General features: G+C 43.6%; 1 protein-coding gene across 2 annotated transcripts in view; it reads right to left on the minus strand.

Moving 5' to 3' along the window:
• The window catches only part of STK38 (serine/threonine kinase 38), a 349,824-nt gene that overhangs the window by 299,776 nt on the left and 36,289 nt on the right, over window positions 1-13,759 (minus strand). For both annotated transcript variants that reach the window (XM_069633553.1, XM_069633554.1), the window contains exons 2-3: window positions 10,825-10,876; window positions 10,582-10,704 (exon numbers count right to left, since the gene is read on the minus strand). In XM_069633553.1, the coding sequence (XP_069489654.1) occupies window positions 10,582-10,704; window positions 10,825-10,876 (175 nt within the window). The remainder of the gene's footprint in view (window positions 1-10,581; window positions 10,705-10,824; window positions 10,877-13,759) is intronic.

Genomic DNA, 13,759 nt, shown 5'->3' on the forward strand with positions numbered 1-13,759 from the left:
AGACAATTTGCTTACATTGGCATCAGTATACGCCTCGAATATACGCGAGGATGGGTTTATGAGAGAAATCCTAGCCAAGTTAGCAAACTTCACCGAAGGAGATATAATTATGGCAGGGGACCTTAATATGGCATTGCAACCCAAGCAGGATAGTGGTGGTAACTCCTCAAAGGGGATTCGGATCCCCACAAAGGCACTATGACGGCAAATAGACACACCAAGACGTTTGGAGAGTGGTAAGGGGCCAAGAACAGGGCTTCACTCATTATTCCTATGTACATCTCTCAATATCCAGAATAGATTACATTTGGGCGTCAACGGGTTTACTGGGGAAAGTGCGAAGTATTGAAGTAGGATCCATCTCACGATTAGATCATGCCCCACTTTGGATGGGTAGTTCCTTGAAAAATAGAAAAACGGGACTGGCAGTGGAAACTCCCTACAGATCTCCTATATGGCCCAATTCAGGTAGCCTTAATCAGAGAAAAGAGTAAACAGTATTTTAGTCAATACGAGACAGAAGAGATATCACAAGAAACAATATGGGAAGACTTTGAGGCAGTTAAAGGGAGACATATGATAGGCCTTCAAGCCAGGAGAGTTAAACAAAGAAATTGTGAAAGACAACTAAAGGGGAAACTACGCGAAATCCAGGGAGAAATGGGCAAGAACCCAAGCAACAAATATAAAAGTTAATTGAGACACGTCCATCGACAACTGGAAGCTATCGGAACAAAATCTTCTATAGCTAAAACAATGGCACTACGTGAAGGCTAATAAAGCTGACAAACATCTGGCCAGGCAATTGCGGGACAAACACACACAATTACGTAAATACAAAACAAAATCAGGGCTAGTAAAAACAAGGAACGAGGACATAGGGGAAATCTTTAGAGAGTACTACCAAGCCCTATATACATCAGATAACCCATCAGGACAGGAAAAATATCTGCAGAGGATAACACTCACCCAGATTTCAAGCGAAGAGAAGAATCTTTTAGAAGAAAAAATAAGAGAAGAAGTCAAAAAAGCAATATTTGAATTACCATTAAACAAAGCCCTTGGCCTGGACGGATTCACAGCGATTTTCTATAGGAAATAAAGCGACATCTTGGCTCCAATCCTTACAAGATTATTCAACACATTTAAAAACAAAGGAAACATTACCAGCATCAATAAATTATGCCACATTACTGGTTTTCCATAAACAAGCTAAAGGCCTAGCCCTCCCTGGGTCCTATAGCCTGATTGTGTTAATCAACCTAGATGCAAAATGTTATACCAATATTTTAGCAAAAACTCATTTATTTGCTTCCCAAACTAATAGGATACGATCAATCTGGCTTCATACCTTCTAGACAAACATTCGATCATACATGATGTATTTCCCATCTGATAGAGAAAATTGTGATAACCCAAAGCCATGCAATACTCGTTTCACTGGATGCAGAAAAAGCATTTGGTAGGGTCGAATGGTCCCTTCTGTTTCGCATTCTACAACACGTGGGATTTGGGGAGAAATGTATCCAAATGGTGAGAGCCAACAATAAAACACTGGCTCTTCGCATTAAACTGAATGGAATAGGGACAGATAAAGTAGCATAGGAGTTGACACTAAACAAGGCTGCCCCCTATCTCTACTGTGCCATGCAATCTACCTAGAACCCCCATTAGCTAAAATATAGGACACTGATCTGCCTAAAGAAATAGAAATGACAGAACCATAGGAAGTTGTAGCATTTGCAGACATGCGGATAGCGTTGACAGGCCCCGAACAATCACTCCCGGAGCAGATACAGAAATAAGACATCTAAAGAGGGATGTCGGGCCTAAAAATCAATATGCAGAAATCAGACACAGGGGACATGGAGAGCTTATTCAGGGCCCCAATAGGGGAGCGGTCAGGTGAGCTTTAGAAGAGATCAGTGCATCCGGAAGTTCAGTTGGATACAAATACCCAGAATGGGGCAGCTTTTAATAATCTTAGGGTACAGGTATTGGGGGGTGGGGGGCTTCCAGATTATGTCCCCATAAACCCGATATCTATTTGATTTTAGCTAAGATGATGAAAAAGGATGATCCTGCAACACATCGTTAATTCAGGAGCTGTGGAGGGCAGAAACAGGGGAAGCATGGGACAAGAATGTGGCGGTTTACTACCACATGCTGAAGGGACTTCCCAAAGAAGTCCAGCACGGTTTAGATAAAGTAGTAGGGATGGAGGCCAAGAGTTGGCCAGAAATTCAGGCGCACAGTGCATTTGTGCAAAAGAAGACAGGAAAAAGATGGAGAACGTAGAGCAGGCACAAAAAGCAGAGACTAAGCTTGTTCAAAAGAAACTGGCAAAGATTAGTTTACAAGGTGGATCGATTACAAATTCTACTGCGGGATAGCAGGAGCAACAAGGACACAGTGAACCGGGTATGATACAGGGTTAGGTGGATGGGTATGTTTCCGGTCCAAGGTCAATGAGAGGATTTCCACAGGGAAGTGGGTCATTTGGTGGGTTTGGAGGAGTGGGTCCCCAGTTGTATGGTCCAACAGGAAGCAACTAGGGAGGATTGTATGGGATTCAGTTTTGGTAGTGTGGAAAGTTCGGGCATATATCACGAGATTGTCGCAAGCGGCACAGTTCTTTAACATGGAAGCTCAACAGATGCAGGCCCCAACCCTGCCATATCACCCAGGTTCTGTGCATTTGTAGCAGGCACGGGTTGAACATATCCTAACTGGGGCTGCATAGACCTTTGGGATCCCACTGGCCATGTCAGCACAAGCATCAATGCAGACATGGTACAAGAATCATTTACCCCAAGGGACAGTTGCGCACTACACTGGAGCAAGTATTTTCAGGGGAAATCCTTTTTCTCTCTCCTAAGTGCTAATATGTACCAGGAGTAGGACAGCCCACATGGATCTCCAATGTGTCCAGTCCTTTCCATTACCACAGATCCGCAAGATGAATCCTGGATAGGTGACCAAATGTTTTTATTCATGGTTGACAGCGGAGCTACCAGGTTTTGTGTTAAGGAAGGTGAGTTTCCGGTCATCAGGCAAAGCAATGAATACAGATTCTCAGGGACCTTCCTGTCAGTTCCTTATACTGAAGATTTTCGTGGTGGGTAATCAAAATTATCATCCCCTGTTGTATTGTATGGGTACCCCAGCAAATCTTTTGGGAAGGGACATCCTGAGCAAGTTGTGGATATTGATTGCTTTCACAGAGGAAGGTATTGCATGCTCAACCCCAAGGTTGTATCCATTAAGGGAACCAGCACATTTTCAGACCTATTGTTAGCATATAGCGTGCATATAGCATTGTTTATTATGGATTGATGGTTTTGCTGAGTTGGGAAATGCCAGACAGAGCTACCACAGTTCAAAGTAAATCTCAAGACAGTCACAGTGAAACTAAGGATATTTATTTGTTCACGACTGCACCACATATGAAGGAGAAGAAGAAGAGGGTAAATGTGAAAGAGAATGCTTTGAAGGGAGGCGAGTGATTTTGGGTCTTCGATCATCAACCAAGAAACAGGAAAGAGGTATATGCGTGCAGCTGTCGTGGGTCTTGTGTATTGGGAGTAATGGGTCAGCCTGAAGAAACTGTTGCCTTCTCATTACTCTGCACAAGCGGTGGAACTGGCGACACTTCTAGAGGCGCTAGAAATGTGTACGGGGAAGGCAGTCCCGTTTAATCAGACTCCGCGTACGTCCCTTTCCATCGTCCATTCTGGGATATCAAAATGGCAGAGAAGTGGATTTAGGAGGTCTGACAGATCCCCCTGTCCAGCATGCTGCACTGCTATCCCAGCTGAAGTGTTAACCTTGCCAGCAGAGATAGGTCTAGTGAAGGTCACTGACCACACTATTTCAAAAGCTTTTGGAAATGATGCTGCAGACAAAGCAGCAAAGGAGGCAGTGTATTTTCCCCTTCACAGATTCCCAGGAAAAGCATACCGTGTCCCAACAAGTACAGTTACCAGCCCCATACACCGCAGTACCGGTGCTGCAAATGGTATGCAGTTGTTTGGTTGAATAGAAAACGAATGAAATTTGATCTAATAAAACCTAAAAAAAAGAAGAAAAATCTAATTTTTTAAAGGGGGGCTTGGAGGTGCTGGGGGAGGGAACCCCCAAAAACTAAACTATATTTTTGTATTAGGTGTTTAAGTAAAAACGGATTTGTTTTTTATAATTCGATAAAATCACATGCAACTGCTCCAAATAATAGAAATACTAAGAAAAGTCCCTCTCTGTCACCCACATATTTACTTGGAGACAGGATGTGACAGGGGAGGTAGTAATGCCTGTAGAGCTGCTTCTTTTGGCCCTAGAGCAACTACATCACTAGTCACATACCGCAACGCCAAATCGCAGTAGAGCTCCAGGAGCATTGGTCCATCCTTAACTTACAAGAACAGGTAGGTAGATTCTTAGGGAATGGGGTAGTATCCAGGGAGTACAATCCTGGAACTACCATGTGTACGAAAAAAATGTTTCTTCTCAGGTTGTGTCTAACAAACAGAAGAAAATAGCGAGACTACAGACGATCAGTACAAGACACAGCTTCTCACCGGGGACCTAATCTGTATCGCTGGAACAAGCAGCATTTCCATGGGCCACCTACAGTGGTCTATGTGACTCAAGAGTGCCAATGGAGGGCAGTAAGAGTTGGATGCACCGGAAAGACACTCTAAGGGATACCGGCAGCCCTCTACCTGCACGGGAGCAGGAGCAGGCATAGACGTTGAGTATGCCCCAAGGATTCACTGTTTGTTCGGTGCAAATGGGGGGTGTGGATGAAGATCTGGAGTTTTCATAATCTCTGTATAAGAAAAGGACTGTTCAAAATTAATTTACATTTTTGTGGGTTCCTTAGTCCTTGGGGTCATCATGTCTGAAGATCACAACTAGTATAAAAAAGGGAAATTTAAAATAGTCTAGTTTTATGAGGTCCGAGGAGGAAATACTAAAGAGTGAATGAAATGCAAATAGAAGTAATGTCAAGGATGAATTTGATCCTATAATGAATGCACATGGTTTCGGATGGATAACATATGGTATAGCCACACGTGGAGGGTGGGGAGAAAGAGAGAGATCCATAGGATATTGCAACATCTGCTCTCAGCCCTGATGCTTCTGGCGCTCCTAGGGTATTTAACCAGAGTGAGGTAGAGGTAGCAGAGGCACTGTGCCTGGTGCACCTAGTCTTGTGCAGAGTTCGAGGGTAGTCAATTACGGCATCAATCATACCAAGTGATGAGGAATGATTAAATAGCCGAACGAGCAGAGCACAAAAATATTACGTCTACTCAAAGAGTGAGGGAGCTATTTTTTCTATTTAAATAAATACATAAATAAATACATGGGAGCAAGGGGTGGAGATTTGCAGAGCTGGAGGAATTAGGGAATATTGTTTGTTCTGCCAGGTACCAACAGGCGCAGCCATGATGATCATAACCTTGTCCAAAACTAGGGCAACCACTACTTGATCCCATACGAGTACTAAACTGAAGCAGATTTGTTTCCTCCACCAAATTGGTATCCTTGTGTGGAGCAATGGGTATATTGCAGAAAAGTGGGGGCGGGGGGGGACGTCCAGTTTGGTTAATTCAGTGCAGGAGTCTGCCCTTATTGAGACTGGGGTGAGAGATGGTTGTAGAGATGCTCCCCAAGAAACTGATTTGTTAAAATATTAACTAAGGGGAAGGGGGGGGGGGGATGTCGGGGTGGTCAAAGATGGTCCCCATCATTACAAGGGATTCATGTTGCGTGCACCATATTGATGACTAGGGGTGCGGCAACTGAGCGAAAGTACTACTTGTTCAGAACTCATGCATATTAGCTTGCATGCACACAGAACGATAAGGTATTAAGTCCAGTTGCGTACCACCCCCAGGGGAGCTATCCGATAGCAGCCTCACCTCTCGCCCCTTGGGGAGAAGTGACTACATCCAAGTATTCTTCACAGTAGCGAATAACTTCTTTGGGTTACACAAATTTTTATCTTAACTGCCACTTTCCAACTAAGGAGGTTTTACATAGTCGTTCAGATCTTCATTCCATGAAGCATTTCCCCTTAGCCATGGCATTTTTTCAAGCAATCCACTGCTATGAAGATTGTGACCGCGATACACTGGTGGAGATTTCAGATTTCTTCCTTGCGGTCTGCACCAATTGTGTATATGGTGGCATGGAAGCAATGTTTTACAAAGGATACTAAAATCGTGGGTGCAGCTTTAATAAGCGGCTTGTAGTAAAGCATTCACTGTGTGGCCTAAAAAGGGGGGTGCTGCCCCAAACAATACAAAAGACATTGCAAACATGTATTGTAGCTCACTGAACATGGTCTCTGGTGGGCGTGTTTGCATCCAGTCTGCCCATTGTAAATACACCTCTGTTTCAGTTTGTAAATATATTGCTCCATAAATAACAAGCATTCTAAGTATATAAACAATTCTGTTACTGAGTAAATCTCCCCTTATCTATAAATAAATTACCAACGTGAAAGGGGATGAGCACGTGGACTCATTGCATAACATCAAAGAGTATTTTGGGAGAATACGAACCACCACAGATGTTCATCTAAGACATGCTTCTGTGATATTGATGTATGGCTTAAATCTTTTTGAGCAAGTAAAGCACATTGGCTTTTGCGCTCGTTTCATTTCTCATTCACAGCACTCAACCTAACCGAACGATGCCTGCTAAACAATGACTATATACTTCTTCAGAGAGCCTCAACTGTGGGTGTGGGGCTTGGGCTGGTCTGAACGAAGAACAGCTCATTCCCCTAAGCGCATTCATAGGTTCTTAGGAAATTGCTAACCCCTGTTCTCTGTGCCTCTACTACAACTCAAATAACAAGCAAGTAAAACAGCCTCAGCTGCTCAGGAAGTGGAGCGCAAAAGGAAAGCCACTACCAACCCGGGAGCAGATTGATTTTCTTTTTTGGAGTGCTGGGGGATCCACCCTGGCTAGACCCAACACACTTAAATCCCTGAATAGAAGGCAGGTAAATGATTTTTGCCCTGAACATGAGTCATAATGCACTCTAATCCTGTATGCATGCTGGATCCCTAATGAGGTTCAAAGTTAAGTGACAGAGCTGCAGAATCCAGGATGCCATTTACTTACATGCATCTCCTCAGTGCATCTTTTTGGGTTACCAAAATAAGTCTTATTTTTTTCTAGTTACATTTTCAGCATATGTGAATGCCAGTTTAATTATTGGACTCATGTTTGGAGGTATTCAGGTCTACCTATATGTTCTACTAGGCTGAATAATCAATCGTATGCACTCGTTAACCCCTCTTGAATATTAAATCTTCTTGGGTCCATTGAAGAAGTGAATTTCTTAATAAGGAACAGATTTGCCAGTATTTTGGTTTTCTGTCCCGTCTGGGTGTAGTCCGATGGATAGCCTAAACACTGTTCCTTTCATATTAGGCACTCCTTTTCAGCCATCAGAGAATAGTTATTTACATAGCTGTGTTCTTTCCTCTGCCTTTTTGAAATAAATAGAATTAGGTTTTAATATCACTGGGAAGGGGGGTAGTGGGATCTGATATTTAAGGTGGTGTACAGTTTACAATCAGGCAGTAGTTCACAAATCAATATTTCTTTTAGCTTGTGAACCAGATGGTTTTGACCAACTCATTCATAAGTTTTTGATTTAGGGCTCTTGCACCACCTATATGAATGCATAGTATACAGATCAGGAGAGATGGCATACGAGTAGGGACACAGCTCGTTGGTGCCGTCTGGTCATTTGCCCACCCAGTGACTGCCCACACACATTCTCCTGGGATCTCTGCACTCCATTCACCCAAGCCTTACCATCAAACCTCCACTCAAAATGCCTGCTGTGTTTTTCCAAAGAAATCTTCTCAGTGTTAGACATTAGAGACATTGAGCTTCTGGGGGACGGTGAGGAAAGGAAGAATGCCCCTGAGGACATGGAGCTGGACCTGGGACGTCTTAGTAAGCTCCATGATGTGGGCGATGAAGGAGAAAGTGGAATCAAAGATAACCAAGGTTTTTGGCCTAACAGGATGGTGGGGGTAGAGGGATCTCTGTTACACTGGCATTAAGGCAGAGATAGTTAGCTGCACACCATGCCTGAATGGCAGGCAGATAGTGAGGCATCAGAGAGGAGGAAGAGGAGGCAGTAGTAGCGGGAAGTTTGAAGGAAAGCTGTGTGTCATCGGCATTACACTGCAAATGAGGCGAGAAGGAGGAAATTAGGTGAGCAAGAGGGACAAGATGGATATTGAAGAGCCATGGCAATAGGATAGAGTCTTGGGGGATGCCATAGATAGAGAGTGAGGTGGCGGAGGAGAAGGGCCCAATTGCAACTGGGAAGGTTGGTTAGTGACAAAAGAGGTCAGCCAATCCAGAATGATGGAAAGGTGGAGTAGAGATATGTGAGCATGTTTCACAGGTGTTCAGAAGAGCAGTCTACATGCCTCTGGATGCCCACCAGAATCCAGATTGATAGACATGGAGGCAATCCACAAAATCAGTGTGGATGGCAAGTTGCGGAGGTTGGGGGGGGGGGGGGAACAGGGTGACCAGCTTCACCTAGAGTTTGCCCAGGAAGGGGGTAGTGGAACTAGGGTGATAGTTAGCCGGACAGGAAGGGTCAGCAGAGAGGTGCACAAGGGGTGCTTCAGGGATAGAGTGAAAGAGCCAGTGGCCATGGAGTGGGTCAGAAGTCAGCAAGAGCTGGGGCGAGAGAGGAGACATTGTCCTTAATGGTTCTGGAGGACCTCATCCGTTGCTATGGGCAGGAGGGAGGAGAGCCAAGGGAGGAGAGGACAGGATGTTCGAGTTTTTGATGTGAAATGGTAGGCCAAAGGAGTGCAGAGAGCCTAGGAAGGAAGGAGAGAGGTGGAGACTGCAGCTGGATTGGCGAGTTCTTTGCAGATTTGGAAAAAGTTCGGCCATGTTGTTAGTGGCTCCAAAGATGCGAAAGCGAGCAAGAGAGAGGCGCGAAAGCGAGCGAGAGGCGCGAAAGCGAGCGAGAGAGAGGCGCGAAAGCGAGCGAGAGAGAGAGAGGCGCGAAAGCGAGCGAGAGAGAGGCGCGAAAGCGAGCGAGAGAGAGGCGCAAAAGCGAGCGAGAGAGAGGCGCAAAAGCGAGCGAGAGAGAGGCGCAAAAGCGAGCGAGAGAGAGGCGCAAAAGCGAGCGAGAGAGACCCGAAAGCGAGCGAGAGAGAGAGACCCGAAAGCGAGCGAGAGAGAGAGACCCGAAAGCGAGCGAGAGAGAGAGACCCGAAAGCGAGCGAGAGACGCAAGCTATCAAAATTATGCAGCCGAGGGCCCCATAGCGTAAAGCATAGCTGACTCAATCCAAGCCAGTCCCATCCATGTCACAGTATTATGTGTCAGAGTTGCACAATGTGTTAAGAATGTAGGTGATGAAAGCCTTCATGTTGGTCTCGTTGGGTAATTTGGCTGACCTTTCTGTAAATATACAAGATAGGGTAAAGCACACAGACCGCTGATGGGGCAGCCAAAAGTCTGTTTCTCAGACGGACAGGGTTGTGCCAACATCTTGCAACCCCCAAGGAACAAGTAATAAGGGCGTACTTCTGAAATCTGCTGCGTTGCACACATTCGTTAAACGTACTGGTGTCATTAGGGTTTCGCCATTTGCCACATCTCAGAGATGTGAACCGGAACTCTCAAGCGATCACAGTTTAGCGTTTTAATGCTGGCTTCTGAGAGCAACAGGCAGGTCACATTTAAATTTAGGGAAGAAAAAAAAAAAAAGAAAAGAATACTGTTTCAGCTGCAATTAACTGCACTAGCATTAAACTGTCTAAATGTAGCACTTGTTATTTACAGTGCTATAACACAGCAAATACTTGGTTAAGAGCTACATAAAGAAAATAACACCCCCCTCCCACCCCCACAGGTTAAATGAATGTGTACAACTTAAGAATACTGCAAATCAAGCATTGATCAGAGGACTATGCCAGCCAACACAAAACTACACACAAACCTATGCAGACTTCAGCCCATCGATCAAAATGGACTGATCAAGCCTCTATCCAAAAATCCAGATCAATACCCGTAATTAGGGGGATGTTCTACCCACACACTGATGAACGCCCAAAATAATTAAGAAAAGTATGTTAAACAGCACGAAGTGAATATCTGTACAATGGACAACTTGTTGCTAGTGAAGAATCATCCCACTCACATACCTTACTCAATCATTACTTACTCTCGTGGGATTCTGAACGCAATGAGAGATTAAGAGAACTACAATATGGCAGAAGAGTGGCAACAGAAACGTGTATTTAAACTTCTTACAACATGTCCTTTTTAGGCCACATGCATCACTTCCTGCTGGCAGTTTTAATAGTCTATTGAGGACCAAAATGCATCTATGTGCAATAGGGAGAATAGTGTGAAATATCCTATGTCCCGTCCCCCCCCTTTATAAGAAAAGTAATGCAGAAAAGAGGTTACAAACAGTGACCAAAATAGGACAGTTCTCATACAACAGCAATTTTTGGAAGAATCAGAACTTCACCCCCCTTCATTGATCAAGCATCTCGTTGCACTCACCTCTCCAAATGCTCCCCTTCCGATTACTTTCAGAGATTCAAAATCTTCCAAACCAAGTCTCGTCCTTTTTAAACGAAGAAACTCAGTCTCCTTACGTGCATGAGCAGACCTCCGCATTCTCTTCTACATAGTAAATGGAGAATAAATTAAAGCGCAGGTTAACACGGCAATGTGATGGAAGACCAATGTTTACTACAGATTGATCCCAATGCTATAATCTGGCATTAGTGATTCTTTCCATACCTCTTCATCTCGTAGACCTTCATCTTCCATCACTTTCTCCAACTTTTTCTGCCTGAATAAATAGAAAGTACACATTATTAAAATGTGAATTTGTATATGCTTACAGAGTTTAAAGTTCTTTTGTAAGGAAATTCAAAATACAAGGGCCATTTTAGCTATCAAATTTCCTCCAGCACAGCCAAAACATTTTAAAGCTCCCAGTCATAATACTTCATTCATTTGCAGGAGCAAAAGCAAGAAAAAAACTATGTGGCTGTATAGGTTATGAACGGTTGATGGGATAACAGATATGCACAATGTATGCCACCCGATAGGTGCGGTGGGAAGCCAACGTATGATGCACGGGCAAGTTCACCATCTTATTGAGACTATTCACTCAGCCTTGTAAGGATATCTTCCAAGCCATGGGAAACCAGCTCCATGATATTTCCCGGTCTCACCTGGTGTAGCGGTAGTCAAGCATTCAAGTAGTCGGTAGTAGTGGGGGCGGGCAGCCACAAGAATAAGATTAATTCAGTACTACGTGGGGATGTACACAAGGGAGTAATTATGAAAATATACTTTTCATCTTGTAAAGGTTATGTAAACATGTTTGTACATGCAGTTCAGAAAAATTTCGAGGAGCATTTTTAGAGCTTCATCTCTTTTTTTATACTCAGCCACAAAGACAAATAATTTACACAGGAGCACCTAGAGGATACTGCATGTTGCACCCCACTACACAAATGGCAATGGCTGCCAACAACATGCATGTGCCTTGGGACACTGTTGTCCTTGAAACCTTAAAGCCTTCAATGTTGGGTGTGTGTACAACTAGTATGTTCCTGGTGAGGCCATATCAAGCAAAAATAAGGTAAACCAGTGCAATAGGCACACATGCTTTAGGAAAGTCACAACAGTCACTACCCATTTGTGAGTGTAAATTCACTATCGGCGAGTAAGAAATGGTGAGCAATGTTTTGAGTTTTGACCCCTCACTCAGGGCCACTAAATATAATGGTAAGATAGAACTTTGCTTAAGCAAAGGATGGAACATCTAGTAGACAAAGGGAAAGCTTTGTGGATGAAAATAATTTTGTGAGATAAAATGTATAACTCACCATGATAGGAATAACACAATCACTAAAAAAAAGGAGAAAATGCTTACCAAGTATTTCACAAACAGTCGATAAAACACATTATGAAACCAATGTTCAAGAGATAAAGCCTAGCCCCAAGGATGCACAATAATTTTTCTTTTTCGAAAATATACTTGTAGCATTGCTACTTTGCGACTCTTTGTACATGTAATATGTGTTGTATCCCATTACGGGAGGCCTTCTAAATATACGAATGACCATACTTTGTGGCGATATAAACTTCAAAGAACACAAGTTTTTGAGCATTTCTTGACCAGAGTAATTTCGGTTGCCAGGCTAGTGAAATCTCTGAAAGTGGGGGAAAAGTATAACTTTCTCAGAGACAGTCATAACCTTGTGCTGAGGAAGTGAGTGACTAATAAGAACCATAAAGGCACATGATATATCTCCTATTGTAATATTGTCCCTCCATAAGCAGAGTTCCTCACTCAAGGAAAATTACTCTGAATATGCAGTCTGGCTTGCCAATCATTCAGATAGAGCTGCCACAGAGCTACTTGAAGCGTAGACACGCACAGTTCTCATAATGAGCATATTGACTGCATGCCGATGGGTGTATGATCTTTGCTGTCCTGGGATATACATTTTAACAACCGATACTAATCATAGACTTAATCATACAGGTGGTCATACTAGAATTAAATTGCCTCCATTAGCTCCCCAGCCAATCATCTTTTAATTTAAAAGCCCCGGTATTAGAAGCACACCAGCTGACATCACGGTTCTTTCCAGGGACATCTCTGTGAGATAGGAAATTCCACCGTATCACAAACAAAAAGCAAAAATTGGGCTTTGCTGATCATCTGGCACCTGTCCCTACACTATTCTTAAGAAATGTCAGCCAGAGACTCCACACTTATTACTAAAATCATTGAAGAAAATACTCAAACATTATTGGGTTAAAACTGTATACTATTAAGAGGCCCATCACTCGGGGTTACTGTAATGGTTTTATCTGCAAAGATTGAGGGTTTTGAAGCCCTTGAAGGGAACAAACTCAAGCAGTAGCAACATATTTTGCAGCAGTTTACGGAGAACCCCAAAGTTCATATGCGATAACTAAATCATGCAATGCCTCTGACCTCACAAATAAACAAAGGTTGATCTAACGTTAGGTCCACCACTGACCTACCCACACTTGCTTCCTTGGCCAGAGGTTCTCTGCATCTAGTACCCATCCATGATTACTAGCCGAACACATTTATCTTAAACTATTAGGGAATTAAAGAATTGTCAAAATGTAGCTACACAACTCATACTATAGAGTAAGAAAAGGTTTCTACCAAGCTGTGCTCAGACCCAGAAACTCGGATTAACTTACAAAGGTTGGAATGGACCCTCTTCAAAGACAAACCCAACAGCGGCTAATCTATTGTGTAGCATCTATCACAAAAGGTAATAGATCTTGGTGAGATAATAGCGCGCACACACACACACACACACACACACACAAAATAATAGATTTCTCTTCGCCCAGGATTCAAATACAGGAATAGACTCCCCCAGGAAACAAAAGTCTGGAACATCACCTAGCCCAACTGGAGGCAGATATAGTTTGCCTACAAGAAACCCATCTCCTGGTTCCGGATGAGCAGCGAATAAGGTACTGTAGATTCAAAACAATATACTTTGCATCCTCCGGACAGAAATGAGAAGGGGAAGGGGGGGGGGAAGGCCTGCTCGGCCAAGAGGCGGTTCTGTCAAAGGTCAAAGTCAAGCGAGATCCTAGGTTCTTGCTGATCAAGGGCCTCCTGGTCGAACTTCCAATCACCATTGCTGCAATTTACTGCCCAAAC

The sequence above is a fragment of the Ambystoma mexicanum genome, chromosome 13, assembly GCF_040938575.1.
Source record: "Ambystoma mexicanum isolate Mex_15411 chromosome 13, UKY_AmexF1_1, whole genome shotgun sequence".
Classification (NCBI taxonomy): domain Eukaryota; kingdom Metazoa; phylum Chordata; class Amphibia; order Caudata; family Ambystomatidae; genus Ambystoma; species Ambystoma mexicanum.